This window comes from Bos mutus, chromosome 24 (assembly GCF_027580195.1).
Source record: "Bos mutus isolate GX-2022 chromosome 24, NWIPB_WYAK_1.1, whole genome shotgun sequence".
Taxonomy (NCBI): domain Eukaryota; kingdom Metazoa; phylum Chordata; class Mammalia; order Artiodactyla; family Bovidae; genus Bos; species Bos mutus.
The window spans coordinates 32688953-32707698 of NC_091640.1; the positions used below are offsets into that span (position 1 = coordinate 32688953).

General features: G+C 41.8%; 1 protein-coding gene across 1 annotated transcript in view; it reads right to left on the bottom strand.

Moving 5' to 3' along the window:
* The window catches only part of TTC39C (tetratricopeptide repeat domain 39C), a 103249-nt gene that overhangs the window by 42055 nt on the left and 42448 nt on the right, over positions 1-18746 (bottom strand). Inside the window, exons 2-6 of the mRNA XM_005898873.2 lie at positions 15781-15829; positions 12382-12510; positions 9235-9349; positions 6584-6938; positions 4316-4484 (exon numbers count right to left, since the gene is read on the bottom strand). Coding sequence (XP_005898935.2) covers positions 4316-4484; positions 6584-6938; positions 9235-9349; positions 12382-12510; positions 15781-15829 — 817 coding nt within the window. The remainder of the gene's footprint in view (positions 1-4315; positions 4485-6583; positions 6939-9234; positions 9350-12381; positions 12511-15780; positions 15830-18746) is intronic.

Here is an 18746-nt window from a genome sequence, read left to right on the forward strand (position 1 = left end):
CACCCTTCTGGCAGAAAGTGAAGAGGAACTAAAAAGCCTCTTGATGAAAGTGAAAGTGGAGAGTGAAAAAGTTGGCTTTAATGCTCAACATTCAGAAAACAAATCTGGTCCCGTCACTTCATGTCAGATAGATGGGGAAACAGTGGAAACAGTGTTAGACTTTATTTTGGGGGGTCCAAAATCACTGCAGATGGTGATTGCAGCCATGAAATTAAAAGACGCATACTCCTTGGAAAGAAAGTTGTGACCAACCTAGATAGCATATTGAAAAGCAGAGATATTACTTTGCCAACAAAAGTCCATCTAGTCAAGGCTATGGTTTTTCCAGTGGTCATATGTGGATGTGAGAGTTGGACTGTGAAGAAACCTGAGCGCTGAAGAATTGATGCTTTTGAACTGTGATGTTGGAGAAGACTCTTGAGAGTCCCTTGGACTGCAAGGAGATCCAACCAGTCCATCCTAAAGGAGATCAGTCCTGGGTGTTCATTGGAGGAACTGATGCTAAAGCTGAAACTCCAATACTTTGGCCACCTCATGTGAAGAGTTGACTCATTGGAAAAGACCCTGATGCTAGGAGGGTTTGGGGGCAGGAGGAGAAGGGCACGACAGAGGATGAGATGGTTGGATGGCATCACTGACTCGATGGACATGAGTTTGAGTGAACTCCAGGAGTTGGTGATGGACAGGGAGGCCTGGCGTGCTGTGATTCATGGGGTCACAAAGAGTAGGACACGACTGAGCAACTGAACTGAATTGAACTGAAAATCACGCTAAATTGAGTTTTTTAGGGGAAAAGAAGTTATTAGGGATTTCCTTGGTGGTCCAGTGGTTAGGAACCCACCTTGCAATAGACAGGATGTGGGTTCAATCCCTGGTCAGGGAACTAAAATCCCACATGCCAGGGAGCAACTAAGCTGACGCATACAACTACTGAACCCACGTGCTCTGGAGCCCATGAGCTGCAATGAAAGACGAAGCCACATGACTCAACGAAGATCCTGCTTCCTATGTGCCACAACTAAGACCTAAGGAAGCCAAATAAATATAAATAACTGTTTTCTAAAATAAAAGGTTTTTTTAATATAAAAAAAGTTACTAGTTTTCACTACAAGATAAGCATTGTTTTTTTAAATTAACTTATTTATTTTAATTGGAGGCTAATTACAATATTGTGGTGGGTTTTGCCGTACATTAACATGTGTCAGCCAGGGGTGTACATGTGTCCCACCATCCTAAACCCCCCTCCCACCTCCCTCCCCACCCTATCCCTCTGGGTTGTCCCAGAGCGCCAGCTGAGAAATTAATGAAAATGGGAAGAGTCAGTTCAGTCGCTCAGTCGTGTTCAACTCTTTGTGACCCCATGGACTGCAGCACGCCAGGCCTCCCTGTCCATCACCAACTCCTGGAGCTTACTCAAAATCAAAATCATGTCCATTGAGTCCGTGATACCATCCAACCATCTCATCCTCTGTCGTCCCCTTCTCCTCCCGCCTTCAATCCTTCCCAGCATCAGAGTCTTACAGAAAGTGTAATGAAACATAAATCCTGACTTTTGCATTTCTATTTAGCAGTTTCAAAACCCAGTTTAGAGCACTCATTGATCAAGGGAGAGAAGGAAGGGCATCCACTGACCAAGAGAGATCTAGACATGCCTAACGCCTGGCCTCGTTGCCGTGGTGCACACAACTGCAGGCTCTCACCCACACTGGGCAAGTGTCCTTTGAACACTAAACCTAGTATTGTCATGTTCAGAGTTATTGAGAAGGTCCATGTCAATTTCTTAAAGGAAAGGCATCATGCACCCAAGAAAGCATTTACCCTGTACCCAGCTTTCTTCATTTCAGAAATGGCCACTGAAGTAAGAAGGCTGAATCAATTAAAAATTTCCTTCTACAGGCTTATTTCCCCCTGCACAAACCCAAGGGAGTATGGGAACTTGAATAGCCTGGACATCCTTCCCCACTTATAGGGCCCTAACCCTGAGCTTGAAAGAACAATTCACTAACAGCAGACTGGATCACACAGGAGGCTGATCAAAAGTACATTTTTAAGAAAGCAAAAGAAGAGAATTGTCACTGAAGGCTCATGAGCCTGACTTGAAACAAAAATGGTGTCAAAGTAATGAGAAGAAAAATGACTTGGACATGGGTTTACATGAGTCTTATCCTGGGGAGCTTTCAGTGTTGTTTCAGTTGTAAATTATTAGTATAATCTTTAGAATATGATTCCATATATAAACGTAAGGTGTCCTTGGATTTAAGAAGACACTTCATGGAGGAGAGATATTATTGGGGAAGTAACATACACTCCACTGCCAACAAGAAATTAGTGAAAGAATCACTCCCTGTGCTTATGAAAACACTCCTAGGCAACCATATTCCCATCATGTGCGGGATTTTTTTGGGGGGAAGGGGGCTGACTTCTAGCATGGATTATGTTGTGGACACTTGGTTAACTGAGGGTAAAGGTTATTACACCTCATACGGATGCACTAGTGAGCTGCTAGTGAGCATGTGGGTGGAACATGTGGGTGGAACACTGTGTTAACAGTCACCTTCTTTCACTTGCGTGATTCAGTTCTTATAAAGATTTTCATTTTACCATAATTAAAGAAGATACATGTACCCCAATGTTCACTGCAGCACTATTTACAATAGCCAGGACATGGAAGCAACCTAGGTGTCCACTGACAGATGAATGGATAAAGAAGTTGTGATACATAAATACAATGGAATAGTACTCAGTCATAAAAAGGAATTCATGTGAGTCAGTTCTAGTGAGGTGGATGTTACACCAAGTGAAATCAGACAAGCAAATATCATATCAATTACATATATATGGAATCCAGAAAAATGATACCGATGAACCTATTTGCAGGGCAGGAATAGAGACTCGGACATAGAGAGCAGACTTATGGATGCAGTGCGGCAGAGAGAGACTTTGAGAGACTGGCACTGAAATACATACATTACCGTATGTAAAACAGAGAGCTAGTGGGAAGCTGGTATATGACACAAGGAGTTCAGCTTGGTGCTCTGTGATGACCTAGAGGGCTGGGATGTGGTGGGAGGTGGGAGGGAGGTTCAGGAGGGAGGAAACATGTGGATACCTATGGCTGATTCACGTTGTTGTATGGCAGAGACCAACACAGCACTGTACAGCAATTATCCTTCAGTTAAAAATAAATTCATTCTTAAAAAAGATTTTCATTTTTCTTCAGATCCCTGTGCCCTCAAGCAAGCTGACATTAAAAAAAGAGGTGCAGGTATTGGTAGGCAGGCACTGAGATGGTATAGTTCTTCCTGTAGAGTATTCTGTACAATTAGGTCCACATACTAATTGTATTCAGACATACTCAGTTATGTCTGACTCTTTGCAACCCCATGAACTGTAGCCCGCCAGGCTCCTCTGCCCATGTTCTCCAGTGGGTTGCCATTTCCTTCTCCAGCGGATCTTCCCAACCCAGAGACTGAACCTGTGTCTCTTACATCTCCTGCATTAGCAGGCAGATTCTTTATCACTGAGCCACCTAGGAAGCACAAAAAAAAAAAAAAAAAAAAGGTGCAGAGAGAAGCAGAACCCCTCAAAAGCAAGGGTAGGTTGTGTTTCTGGAATGAGATAGCCTAGCCTTGCTCGCTGGGTGAGCTCCGAGGTCACGTGAAGCCTGTTCAGACCCCTGTTGACCTTCCCTGTAAAATGCGGGGGATCATTCTCTCCGTCGTGGGCTTGTTCTGAGGATTAAATGGGATGGTGTGTGTGAAAGCCCCTGGCATGGGACCTAGCCACATGAAGAGCATGAAAAAGTAATACGGGCTACTACTGTTTCAGAGTCTTTGCTGTCCTTGACATTTCAGGCAATAACATGAGCATGAATCAACTGTCAGCCGGGACGAACATTTGGAAATAGATTATCGGTAACTCCAGAGAAGGAAAAAAATCATATTGGGTTGGTCAAAAAGCTTGTTCGGGTTTTTCACATTACATCTTCTGGGAAAACCCGAACAAATGTTTTAGCCAACCTCGTATTTTAACTAAGACATTCGCAAGGGCTCCCGTGTCTTCAACTCAGGGCACAGCATCTTGTCTCACCTCTGAGGGACCCCGACCCTGCTTCACCCATAGCTGTGAACAGAAGGTAACTGAATAAACACTCCGGGTTCCTTGAAGAGGCTCCCACAGCAATGACGAATGCAAGGCACAGAATGTCAGCCCTGTGACATTCGGGCTCCTTATGAGCTAGCCCCTTCCAAATGAGAATTACAGATTCAAGCAACAGAGGCTTTATTTTTAAAAAAAGCTGGAGAAGGCACAGTACCTCTAGTCGTTGTATGCGTCCCTTGAAAAACATAAAGAGGGAAGAGTTTGGATAAGCAGCTTCTTTTTTGAGGAGAATTTCCTTCGCTTCATCCAGGCCGGCTTTGTTATCACTTCCATCCAAGGCAAAAAATGGGCGGACCACGGTATGATACCAGAGCAGCGCTAATCTGAAGAGGAGGGACAGAACCCGTGAGAGAGGCGGACTTTGCTGACAGTGTTTCCAATCTTGAAAATAATCAGCCTGTGCTCCTCCCATACACACTCCTTCCAGAAAACTCGCTAGGCAGTCCCTGAGTGAGTAAAAATCTGTATCTTTCCCCGTGTTATTTTGATTCATATTTGGAAAACCACCACTTTTGAGCACAATGTATAAATCAGCATACTCCCACCAGGGGAGAGAAAAAGGTGCCAGAAGAATGCAGTTCTTCTGAGGCTTCTAGATGGATTGCTGAAGGCATCATTAACGTAAATCTCTGAATCCTACTCCGTACTCATCAATGCATAAATTAGAAATGGTGACTGGTCATCATGAATTTACTGTCCCCTTATAATTACTTTCCACGTTACTTTTTACAAAAGGAAAGCATTTGTTCTCTCTTGTGTTCACAAAAGTTAGACTGTAAGTAAGCCTCACGCCCTGAATTTAAATACAGGGACCATAAGCAAAATTACACAAAATTAAGTAAAAATAAGTGACAGGAACAGAAGAAAGGCCCTTTCTCTAGCTTTTGAAAACCACACAAATAAGTTACTTAAAATTCTCTCACTTCAAACTCGTCCCTTTCAAGAAAAAGGCCATGTTAAACTAGGTAAACAAAATAGAGTCACTGGGATCGGCTTTAAAAGACAAAAACCGTGTAACCAACACAACAAATATTTTTATGTAAATATATGCTTCCAATGTGCATAAATTTGATCCTTTTCTGGAGATCAGACTAATTTACATTATTTTTAATTCAATTCATTCCTTTCTCAGAAAATGTTATTAAAAAAAGACATTATCACAAGTTATAAACCTGCTAAGTCAAATTAACGAAGGACCACTGTTAGTATAATATAATGAGTTTGGGAAGGCATGAATATTTTTACAATGAAAAATTAATGACCTTTCTATAGTCACTACCAAACAATTAGGAGTTAACATCCAAATTCCTCAATACTGACATAAGCAGAAACCCAGCTCACTAAGGTTCTCTGTGATATCAACATCTTTTGGAAAAATTATGATAAGTGGTGCAATATCAAAGCACAAACAGTATTTCATAAAATTACTCAAATTGCAAATAGTAGTAGATATTTTAGTTCAGTTCAGTCACGCAGTCATGTCCAACTCTCTGTGACCCCATGGACTGCAGCACACCAGGCTTCCCTGTCCATCACCAACTCCCGAAGCTTACTCAAACTCATGTCCATAGAGTCAGTGACATTTACCAGATTTGGGGGGGAAAAAAAAAATCGCACCATTTTTAATTGATGATGAAATGGATAAATCCTTGCTCTGGATGGTTATATCAGCTTCTTCACATTTTTCTGTTTAAGTAATTATCATTTAAGTCTGAACAATATAATATAACTCAATTTAGTTGAACAGCACAGGCTGTCCAGGCCACAGTAAGAGACCAACGGACCAACTAGAGTCATCAAGAAAAATTATCCAACATGAGGATATAAGAAGAGAGATTTCAGAATCACAGAACAGCCTTATGAAATTTATATCCTCTGAAGTCCAAAATCAGGATTATGAATCTCAGTGACTGGTCAGGGTTACTGCTTTTAAATGCTTATAAATCATGATTATTTTGCCTGTTTAAAATACAAGACTCATCAAAAAAAAAAATTTTTTTTTAAAGAAAATGGTGAAGAAGAGGGACTTTCCACAAAAATTAAAAAATGAGTAAATAAAAATCAAATACAGGACTCATGAGACTTAAGAACAGTGCTCTGTTCTTCAAAAGAAAGTTAGTCACTCACTCGTGTCTGACTCTTTGCGACCCCATGGACTGTAGCCCGCCAGGCTCCTCTGTCCATGGAATTCTCCAGGCAAGAATAGTGGAGTGGGCTGCCATTTCCTTCTCCCTGTTTCCCAACGTTAACTCCTAAACATCACCAAAACACGGTCCTTGGCATCCATTGAAACATAAAAGGCATGGCAATGGTCAACCAACCAAGCATTGATTTTACCTGCAGTTTCCTATAAAGGTTTTGATTGTCGCTTACGTACTTTCAACTACATTATCTACCAAAGCATTGCAATATAGCTACTCACGTAGCTAAAGGGGCCTTCATGTCCTTACTTTCGCTTGCATACATCAGTGAAGAAAGCCCCTGCAGGCGGTCTCCAGGAAAACCCAGCAGGTTGATGATTTTGAGCAGGTTTGGGGGCACCATGGATATGCAAAGGTGAAAAAGGCCGTATCCAAAGCTCACAGCACCTTTCAGTCTGTTCAGAGACTCCTCAGACACCCCTTCAGCCACAATGTGGTTATCATTTGCAGCGTCAGAAGTCAAACGTTCCTCTCTTAGCTTCTTCTGATACAGCTCCTGAAGGGCGTTGATGTCCAGATAGCATTTATTGTAAATCTTCCAGGCTTTCCTAAGGATCCACCCACCTTTTATATATGCTATAAAGATAAGGGGAGAAAAACATGAAAAAAATAAGCATTCGAAATAGTTTTCCTACACTAATAATAAAGATATTGAAGAATGACTTGAAAAAAAAACAATACAAACTATTATCTACCATGACAACTTGTTTTTCTTCACATGGCTTAAATTCCTTATTTGAGGCCTGTTTTGGGGCTCCCTGGGTAGCTCAGATGGTACAGAATTTGCCTGCAATGCAGGAGACCCTGGTTCAATCCCTGGGTCAGGAAGATCCCTAGAGAAGGGAATGGCTACCCACTCCAATATTCTTGCCTGGAGAATTCCATGGACAGAGGAGCCTAGTGACTATTGTCCATGGGGTCGCACAGAGTCAGACACGACTGAGTGACTAACACTTTCACTTTACTAGCTGGATGGCAAGAACCATGTATTATTTTGTTCATTAAATAGAGTCAATCACGCAGTAGTGAGGGTGTAGCATCTTTGCTGTTTTTCAGTTGCTCAGTCGTGTCTGTCTCTGCGACCCCATTGACTGCAGCACCCCAAGCTTCCCTGTCCTTCACTATCTCTTGGACTTTACTCAAACTCATGTCCATTGAATCAGTGATGCTATGTAAACATCTCATCCTCTGCTGACCCCTTCTCCTTTTGCCTTCATTCTTTCCCAGTATCAGGGTCTTTTCCAATTAGCATCTATTATCAGCTGAACGAATAAATGCAAGCATCATCTGAATCCAACTTATCCCACGTGTAGTGTCAAATCCTCTACCGCATTCCTGAACTACCACTGGCAGTCTCTATGACACCACTGGAGTGCTCTTGGCTAAACCCTATTACACTTGTACTTCAGACACTTGGCTGTTCTGCAGCATCATCTCCAAGTAACAGTGCAGATTCCTTCCTCGGGTGGCATGGAAGAGCCTGTCCCCCTCCCCAGCCTCCCTACCACAAATGGTAAGCTGGTGAGTCCTGAGGAAACTCAGGAAGAAAAGAATACCTGCCCTCTAGCAGTCATCAGACGGCAGCCACTCACTACAGTGAGCCCTGAGGAAGCTCAGGAGGTGAAAACAGGATACTGGCCCCAGACAGCCGAGGTGCACATCAACAGAATGATTTCAGTGAGCCTAGACCCTTGCATCTTCTCATATATAGAAAAGCGTTAAATCCCTTAAGTTGGGTTATCTGGTTTCCTTTAATCAACAATCATTTTTTGATGTTCAGACTACCTGCTCTTTGTTGCAAAACTTCTGTATAACCTGGCTCCTCCTTCAACTCCTTGGAGCAGTTTTCTCAGAATTACTTGAGACACTGTCTCCTCGGCTTGAAGGCCTAAAAATTCCTACTGAATAAAAGAGCTGTCAACTTTTAGGTTCTGAATATTTTTTTAAGCCCACAAAGGTCTAGAAAGTCCACATTTAGGAGGTCACAATAAAAGTTAAATCCTACTTTTTACTTGAGCCAAAGAGAAACAAATCATCTTCAAGCATGAGATGGAGACAGAGAAGAAAGAAAAGGAAATTGGCTGTCAGTAGTCCAGATCAAGAAAAGTGCATGTCATGACTTAGCAGCAACAAACCCTTCTTCACTTCAGTTGGAAGAAAATGCTTTTCTCATTGTGATTTATAGTTGATTTCCTTATTGAACACTCATTTTTTTCAAGTAGACCCTAGCTACCAAAGGGGCAGATATCTGCCATCAGCAGCACAGATATAAAACCACATAAGAGGAAGAAGTAGTATCAAAGTTAATCTTCCAGTGAACTCTTGAGAGTCTCCACTCCAATCTACACCACTCAAGGTATCAAAGCTACAAAATCCTTGTACAAAATTTGTCTTGGGCAAACTAAACAAGAATCAGTTTATACTCCTCAGTAAGGGCTGTTACAATGTTAGTCATTCAGGTATGTTAGGAAATCTTTAGCACACACTCAGGCTTTCAATAACAATTTTCTGAGAAACAAACTGGTTATATTTCACTTTAAATGGCAATTATCGCAGCTTGATTCCCACCCACACACCAAAAAAACCTATCAATTTATTACTCTATCTAAGGCACAGGTAATATCTCTAAGTATGACAGACTATCTGCAGACAAGAGGATGAAAAAGATTTTGGAACTAAAACTATTCCACTAAATACACATTAAGCACTCATGGTATCAATTTCTCAATAAATCAAAATCATGCCCCAAACAGGTGCCACATGTTTTCAAAGACTGAAATACAAGGTGTTCTAAAAAAAAAAAAAAGTGTGGGGTATTACCAATTGTGTCCACTAAATATCAAAAACTGTTAAAAACAATGCTTTAGCATACCTGACAACTCTTGCTTTACAAACGAGAGCACAGCCAGGTAAACTTGACAGTCAGCTATGATTATCTGCCTCTGAAGCCGATCAACCATAGAGGGGGTAGATTTTCGGACATCAACCTGTTTGGTGGGAAGAAAGTACACACGGATAAATCACACCTGAGAACAACAACACTCTTTCCAAAAAACTATTATTTTACTGGGCAGAATAACTTCACATAGGAAGTATAGAACAGTAGTCACTAAAATCCAAGACCAAATTTACACTACACCCTGAGCCTGGGACTTCTAGCTTCCTCCATTAAGTCTAGCTTTATTTTGTTATGAACACAATGCTGTAACTCAAAGAGCCTTGTAACTCAAAGACAAATATTCTCAATAATAGAAACACTTCATTGGAAATATGAAAGCCCACACAAAACTTTAGAGTTTTACCTTTTTCAAAACAATGTAAGTTAAAAATTTATTACATTATATAAGTTGTATAAGTTAAAAACCTAGACAGTTTATTAACAAGCAGAGACATCACTTTGCTGACAAAAGGTCCCTCTAGCCAAAGCTATGGTTTTTCCAGGAGTCATATACAGATGTGAAAGCTGGACCATAACGAAGGCTTAGTGCCTAAGAATTGATGCTTTTGAACTTCGGTGTTGGAGAAGACTCTTGACAGTCCCTTGGACTGCAAGGAGATTCGACCAGTCCGTCCTAAAGGAGATCAGTCCTGGGTGTTCGTTGGAAGGACTGAGGCTGAAGCCGAGGTTCCAATACTTTAGCTACCTAATGCAAAGAGCCAACTGACTGGAAAAGACTCTAATGCTGGGAAAGGTTGAAGGCAACAAGAAAAAGGTGCAGCAGAGGATGAGATGGTTAGATAACATCACCAACTCAAATGACTCGAATTTGAGTAAACTCCCAGAGATAGCGGAAGACGGAGGAGCCTGGCGTGCTACAGTCCACGGGCTCACAAAGAGTTGTGCATGACTTAGCAACTGAACAACAGGAAGAAAAGCAACAAAGTTATTTATCCAAAAAAAAAAAAATTACTAAAGGTATAAAACACCACCCCAGGTAAACAATGTGAAAAGCCACCTTACAGTCATCTGCCTTCAGGAAGGACCCATATTAGAGTTCATTCCTTTGGTGCATTCATCTGAGATGTGAGGGTTGGAACCTGATTATGACGTTAGTTGAGGAGAAACACCCTCAATTAACAATTAGCTTTGAATGAATCACAAACTGAACTTGAAATTTTAGTCAATACCCTCTAAAGGTGACTACCTAAAGCCCTATTTTGTAGTAAGATTTTGGTTTTATGAATGCTAAATGAAGAAAATTCACTCTGAAATAGAACAGTGCCTTCTTAACATAAGGTAAACCTGAACAGAACAGGTTAAATAGTTTTCACATGCTTTCATGATGATATCAGAAATGAGAGGCTTTTTGCAAACATGACAAAAGTATGCAGAGTATATGTGACAAAGTAGCTGGCTTCTTTTTTTTCTAGATTAGCAGAATTCACCCATGGTCCCTGTTATTCCCGGTCCTACTTCTAGCACCTGTTACTTTGTTTGCTCAAGAAAACGTCAATCTATTGATGCCTCTGTTTTCTTTGCTTATAATAACATCTACTCTGCAGGGCTGTTGGAAAGGCTAATGAGATACTCTGCATGTGATAATGCTTTTTAAATTGCAAGGACCCATTATTAATGTTGATTATTAACTATGTGCTGGGCATGGTACTAGATGCTGAGGACAGACACGTAAATAAGTTTACAGTCTAATGAAGGCACGCTGATGACCATATAATGGAGTAAATGCGCTGAAGGATGAAGTACAGGGAACTATGGGACCCTGTAGGAGACACACTAACAGGACCTGGGGACTAAATATATGAGTCTTTGGAGAAAATGACATGGAGGAAGAACTAAAGAACAGACAGGAACCAGGTCAAGAGGGATACACATATTCTATGGAGAGGAAAAGTCAATGCCAAGTCAGTCACGTTACGAAGTCTGGGTTTTAGTGTGATGGCAGTGGTCGCAGGGAGGGGGCGGGGACAGTGAAATCAGCAACATGTAATTTGCATCTCAGTGACTGCACTTTGGAGAACAAATCAGAGAACAGCGAGACTGGAGGCAGAAACGCCAGTGAGGGTTGTCTTAGGCAAGTGGAGACAGTGGCCGGCCTAGGAAACTGGCAAGGGAAGGAGATGAACTCAGGACGTATTCAAGAGACAGGCAAGGAGACTTGGTCACTGACTGATACAGGGTTTGGAGAGACAGGAATCGAGAACTCTGGCCCTTCTGCAGACTCAGGGGATGGTACTCTGGGCCCATCTGCGGCTTCCTCATGGGAGACCCCATAAGCCAGAGCAGAGGTGAAGCCACCTGGAGCAACATAAAGGAGCAGAAAAGACAAGCGGCTTTTGCTGTCTGAAACTAACAGACTGGTTTGTCAGCTAACCATGTGGCATGTGTGAGACCCCTGGGTGCTCCAGAAACATCAGGGGTAGGAGGACACCTCTCTAAAGTCTAGTGCTTTTGCACTGAAAATTGAAAGGAAAAAAAAAAAATCAGAAGAGTGGATTATGATGTCATTGTGACTATTTTATTACCCAAGACCGGGAAGGCCTGGGGAAAAGGAGGTAATAGCTAAATTCCTGAATTATGCCAAAGTGCAAAATATGAAATACATATATGAAAGCCTCATGACAATCGTCCTTGCCACACAGCCGACTGTGGAAGAAGATAATGTTAAAATACCAAGAGGACATGCACTGAAAAGTTCTAATGGCTAAGGGGGATTCTACTGACTTAAGAAACATGCTTTAGGAACTTCCCTGGTGGTCCGGTGGTTGGGGCTTCACCTTCCAACGCAGGGGCTGTGGGTTCGATCCCTGGTTGGAGAGCTAGGATCCCACATGCCTTGGGGCCAAGAAACCAAAGCATAAAGCCGAGGCAGTGTTGTGGCAGATTCAATAAAGACTTTTTAAATGGTCCACATTAAAAAAAAAAAGGAATATGCTTTACATAATCAAAAGCTGTAAGACTCATTCAGTGCTTCAGTCATATTCTAACCACCAAAAACCAAGTAAATGAAGAATGTTCTAAGTAAGAGGCACATAGTTCATAACCTAAAGACATAGTACTTACATTCTTCTTAATTTTATTCTTGATTGTTTCAATTACTCCAGCCTCTTCACTTTCACACAGCTTTTCTGTAGTTTTTAAGTCATCACACGCCAACTGCATTTTTTCTTCCTCAAATGTCATCATGGCATTCTTCCAAAGAAAGAAATAAGGAAAGAATGAATGAATCGTAAGTGTCTGAAAATTTAGGCCAATTTATCACAATACAACTCCAAACTAGGAGGGAGGGGGGAAAGCCATCTAAATGACTTACTCCTAGTAAAAGAATCAGAATGCTACCACATACACTATTCATTGAAAAAAATATAATCTCAATATGAAACAAGAACATATCTCCATTACACCGGCATGAAAAAATACATGCTTAACACGTCCTTGCAATTACTGTTCTACAAGTTTTTGTTATTAAACACAGTAACAAAAACATTACTGTATACAATTTCTGATTGGCCCACTTAATAATTCAGCTTCTAGAATAGAGACTTTCTACCCATGCATGGGATCCCTGGGTCCATCAAGCACAGCACAAAACGCTAATGAAACATCAGCCAGCAGGTACTCTTTGAAAACTATCGGTCTTTTCAGGGACAGCAATTCCAATGGATTCATTTATAAAGAACTCATTTCTTATTGTTCCCAGTGAAAAATTCCCACAGACAGCTTGTTTCCGAGCACCCAATCCTGGTAGACTTTTTCAGGCCACATTGGGATAGAAATGATCACTTCTTTGCTGAAAACCTGCTACTTTCCCCCAGAAGAATTGAGATTTCTGAGATGAATGGGCTACAGGGGCAGAGACAGGACACCGGGTTCTTGGAAGGACTTGAACTCACTGTGACTAGTTCTCCACCTCCATCCCATGCAACCTGCCCACTCTGGTATCCTAGGCCTTCTCTGTATGACTCTAGACTACTTTTCCATTCCAGCCAGACACTAGCCACCTTTGCCCAAGCCTCCCTCCCTGCTACAGGCTCCCTCCCCCACCCACCTCCTCCCACCCAGCAAGCCTTCTGTCATGTCTCCCTAGCATCCTTCCTTGCTACATGGGTGGGTACCATTTATGACCCCTACCCAGTACCACTTTCCTTAAGATCTGAAACTATGTTGCAAACAGTAGGCCTTAAGAATTGTTAAAAAGATTTATTGTATTAGCTGATAATAAGAATAAAGAAGCCCGAATGAAAACTCATGTCACCAGAAGCTGGTCTGGTGCCTGTCACTGGTGCTGCAAGGCTGCAGACAACACGCCCCTTTGGTGAGCTTTTTCTGTCTGGAATCTAAATGCCTTCTCCATTTTACCTCTCTCAGTCTCTACTCAATTTTTTTTTTTTTTTTTGCAGTTATATACAGGATGCTGCTGCTGCTGCTGCTAAGTCGCTTCAGTCGTGTCTGATTCTGTGCGACCCCAGAGATGGCAACCCACCAGGCTCTGCCATCCCTGGGATTCTCCAGGCAAGAACACTGGAGTGGGTTGCCATTTCCTTCTCCAGTGCATGAAAGTGAAAAGTGAAAGTGAAGTCGCTCAGTCGTGTCTGACTCTAGCGATCCCATGGACTGCAGCCTACCAGGCTCCTCCGTCCATGGGATTTTCCAGGCAAAAGTACTGGAGTGCGGTGCCATTGCCTTCTCCTATATACAGGATACTTTTCTTAAAATTATGTTTGAAAGTAGTTTGTATAAGTATTTCTGAAAAATAAAAGCAGTCAATTTTCTGCATTGCCCAATTTACTTTAAAACCTAACTGCAACCTATTACCTCAATTCCTAAATACTAACAACATTCAAAACCACAGTAGAAACTGAGAAACTTTAAGTCTGCTAAATTAACTTGTCTTCAGTCCACATTTATTCAATAGTTTTAAACTTTTGATAAATAATAATAAACCTTTGATAAACCTAATAAAAGTTTACTTTCAAACTTTTATTATCCAAAGTCTGACTATTTTCTTTTCAACTCTAATGCATTTTTAATTTTTGGAAAGTGTCTCAGTCCTGTACGACTCTTTGTGACCCCATGAACTGTAGCCTGACAGGCTCCTCCATCCGTGGGATTTTTCAGGCTAGAATACTGGAGTGGGTAGCCGTTCCCTTCTCCAGGGGATCTTCCCAACTCAGGGACTGAACCCAGGTCTCCTGCATTGCAGGTGGACTCTTTACCAGCTGAGCCACCAGGGAAGCCCTCCGATCTTTCAATTACATTTTTATTTTAAAAACGATTTTGCTTGGAAAAAATATAATACTCTAGAAAATCTCTAGAAAATATAAGCATTTAATTTTTTAAATTAAGGAAGGATAGAACTGGACATGGAACTGGACATAACTGGTTCCAAATCGGGAAAGGAGTACGTCAAGACTGTATATTGTCACCCTGCTTATTTAACTTATATGCAGAGTACATCATGCAAAATGCTGGGCTGGAAGAAGCACAAGCTGGAATCAAGATTGGCGGGAGAAATATCAGTAACCTCAGATATGCAGATGACACCACCCTTTTGGCAGAAAGTGAAGAGGAACTAAAAAGCCTCTTGATGAAAGTGAAAGAGAGAGTGAAAAATTTTGCTTAAAGCTCAACATTCAGAAAACTAAGATCATGGCATCTGGTCCCATCACTTCATGGGAAATAGATATAGAAACAGTGGAAACAGTGGCAGACTTTATTTTTTTCGGCTCCAAAATCACTGCAGATGGTGATTGCAGCCATGAAACTAAAAGATGCTTACTCCTTGGAAGAAAAGTTATGACCAACCTAGACAGCATATTCAAAAGCAGAGACGTTACTTTGCCAACAAAGGTCCATCTAGTCAAGGCTATGGTTTTTCCAGTAGTCATGTATGGATGTGAGAGTTGGACTGTGAAGAAGGCTGAGCGCCGAAGAATTGATGCTTTTGAACTGTGGTGTTGGAGAAGACTCTTGAGAGTGCCTTGGACTGCAAGGAAATCCAACCAGTCTATTCTAAACGAGATCAGTCCTGGGTGTTCTTTGGAGGGAATGATGCTAAAGCTGAAACTCCAGTACTTTGGCCACCTCATATGAAGGTTGACTGATTGGAAAAGACTCTGATGCTGGGAGGGATTGGGGGCAGGAGAAGGGGACGACAGAGGATGAGATGGCTGGATGGCATCACCAACTCGATGGGCGTGAGTTTGAGTGAACTCTTCGAGTTGGTGATGGACAGGGAGGCCTGGAGTGCTGCGATTCATGGGGTCACAAAGAGTTGGACACAACTAAGCGACTGAACTGAACTGATCTCATACGTGTTGGTGTATAGACAAAAGTTATATTCCAGTTTTAAACTGCAAAAGATTTTCCACAAGAGTGTATCTATATAGCCAGTAACCATTAAAAGACAGACATTATGTGTTTGCTTCCTTCCCACCACAACCTCTTCCCACATCAACTTACCAAAAAACTGACAAAGCTGGCTCCAAAACTCATTAACGGGCTATGATTTCTGTTAAGAAAACAAAGTAAAATTAAAATTACTTTCTTGTAAAAATTTTAAAAACATTTGATATACCAGGATCACTGCAGACTCCTAATAATTATTTAATGTAAGTTGTTAAGGTCTTCAAGTCGATTTAATTACCCCAAGAGTAAAGTTAAAAAGGCACGGAAGTTCACAGATCTATCAGGACAGAACCTCCCCCTCACCTGACTCTTCAAAGCAAGGAGAACAAGGTCATATTATAATAGATGTTGCTTTAGTAAATCAATCTGATATCTGGAAAAACGTGGCCAAAGGAAGATTATTAACATTATTATTTTTTTAATTTCCATATATTTTAAAAACTGAAGTACAGTCGATTTACAATGTTTCAGGTACAGAGCAAAGTGGTTCAGTTCCACATATATTTTCAGATTCTTTTCCACTGTAAGTTATCACAAGGCACTGAATATAGTTCCCTGTGCTATATAGTAGATCCTTGTTGTTTATCTATTTTATATATAGCAGTATGTATGTTAATCCCAAATTTGTAATTTATCCACCACTCCCCCCCACCCTGTTCATTTTCCTCTTTGGTAACCATAAATTTCTTTCCTATGTCTGTGAGTCTATTTCTGTTTTGTAAATAAGCTCATTTGTATTGCTTTTTTAGATTCCACATACAAGTGATATCATTTGACATTAATATTTGCTTTTAAAATGCAAAATATGCTCAAAAGTTAGCACACATAAAATATTATTTTCAGAGTAGATCAAAAGGTTTTATAACAAGCCAAACTCACTTATACCATGCAAAGAACTTTCAGAATGCCTCATGGAGCCAGTCACCACCCTGCTGTAAGATATAGTCATTATCCCAATTTTATACATATACAGCCAGATCAAACTAGTACAGAAATCCAAAGCTCTGTAAACGGCACTAAAAAGGAAAGCAAATTGTAACAGCCTTCTTAAAAATAATGGTCCTGGCTTTTGTTATTATGTAAATAATATATACTTACTATAAACAAAGGCACAAAAAATGTACTTAGACAATCCCCTGTAGGAAATTTAGTCTATGTCCTATGTAACCATGTGTGTGTTTGGGGGTAGGAAGGAAACGGCAACCCACTCCAGTATTCATGCCTGGAAAATCCCATGGACTGAGGAGCCTGGTGGGCTACAATCCATGGGGTCACAAAGAGTCGGACATGACTGAGTGACTTCTGTGTGTATGGGAGGAAAAGTGTGCCCATTTAGATGGATAAAATGGCAACCCACTCCAGTACTCTTGCTTGGAAAATCCCATGGATGGAGGAGCCTGGAAGGCTGCAGTCCATGGGGTCGCTGAGGGTCGGACATGACTGAGAGACTTCACTTTCACGCATTGGAGAAGGAAATGGCAACCCACTCCAGTGTTCTTGCCTGGAGAATCCCAGGGACGGTGGAGCCTGTTGGGCTGCTGTCTATGGGGTCGCACAGAGTCGGACATGACTGAAGTGACTTAGCATCAGTTAGAACTGGACATGGAACAACAGACTGGTTCCAAATAGGAAAAGGAGTACGTCAAGGCTTATTTAACTTATATGCTGAGTACATCATGAGAAATGCTGGGCTGGAAGAAGCACAAGCTGGAATCAAGATTGCCGGGAGAAATCTCAATAACCTCAGATATGCAGATGACACCACCCTTATGGCAGAAAGTGAAGAGGAACTCAAAACCCTCTTGATGAAGGTGAAAGAAGAAAGTGAAAAAGTTGGCTTAAAACTCAACATTCGGAAAACGAAGATCATGGCATCTGGTCCCATCACTTCATGGGAAATAGATGGGGAAACAGTGGAAACAGTGTCACACTTTATTTTTTTTTGGCTCCAAAATCACTGCAGATGGTGACTGCAGCTGTGAAATTAAAAGACGCTTACTCCTTGGAAGAAAAGTTATGACCAACCTAGACAGCATATTCAAAAGCAGAGACATTACTTTGCCAACAAAGGTCCATCTAGTCAAGGCTATGGTTTTCCCAGTGGTCATGTATGGATGTGAGAATTGGACTGTGAAAAAAGCTGAGTGCTGAAGAATTGATGCTTTTGAACTGTGGTGCTGGAGAAGACACTTGGGAGTCCCTTGGACTTCGAGGAGATCCAACCAGTCCATTCTGAAGGAGATCAGCCCTGGGATTTCTTTGGAGGCAATGATGCTAAAGCTGAAACTCCAGTACTTTGGCCACCTCATGCGAAGAGTTGACTCATTGGAAAAGACTCTGATGCTGGGAGGGATTGGGGGCAGGAGGAGAAGGGGACGACAGAGGATGAGATAGCTGGAATGCATCACTGACTCGATGAACGTGAGTCTGAGTGAACTCTGGGAGTTAGTAATGGACAGGGAGGCCTGGCGTGCTGCGATTCATAGGGTTGAAGAGTCGGACACGACTGAGCCACTGACCTGACCTGACCTGAGTGATGGGTGAAGAATCCCACACCAGCGCTCACAGCCAAGAACCAGCTCTAACACACCTCCCGAGCACGCAGGGCAGGCTCCATCCTCCCAACTCTGCACCAGCCAGGTCAGAGGTCAGTTTTCCACTCCACGGCTCTCCCCTAACCTGTCATGACAGACTCCCATCTCGCAGTATTATAATCTGGATTGTGTAATCAGGGTCCTCTCAGAATGCTATTTTCTGCCTTGTCCCCCTCATCGTGTTGCCTTACACACAGTGGGCAACCAACAAAGATGAATCAGTGATGGAACGCAAGAGCTCCACCTTTCAGAAACAGACACACTTCAATCAAGAGCTGAGCAGCCCGGCTTCCCCCATCCTTGCCCGCTCCCTACTTACACATCAGCCACTGTCCATGAGAGAAACGAAAGAAGCTAATCAAGTGCCTAGTGTTGCTATTGCTACATTTGCTTCTTGTTCTGGACTAAAATTAGGTTTCTGGGAGC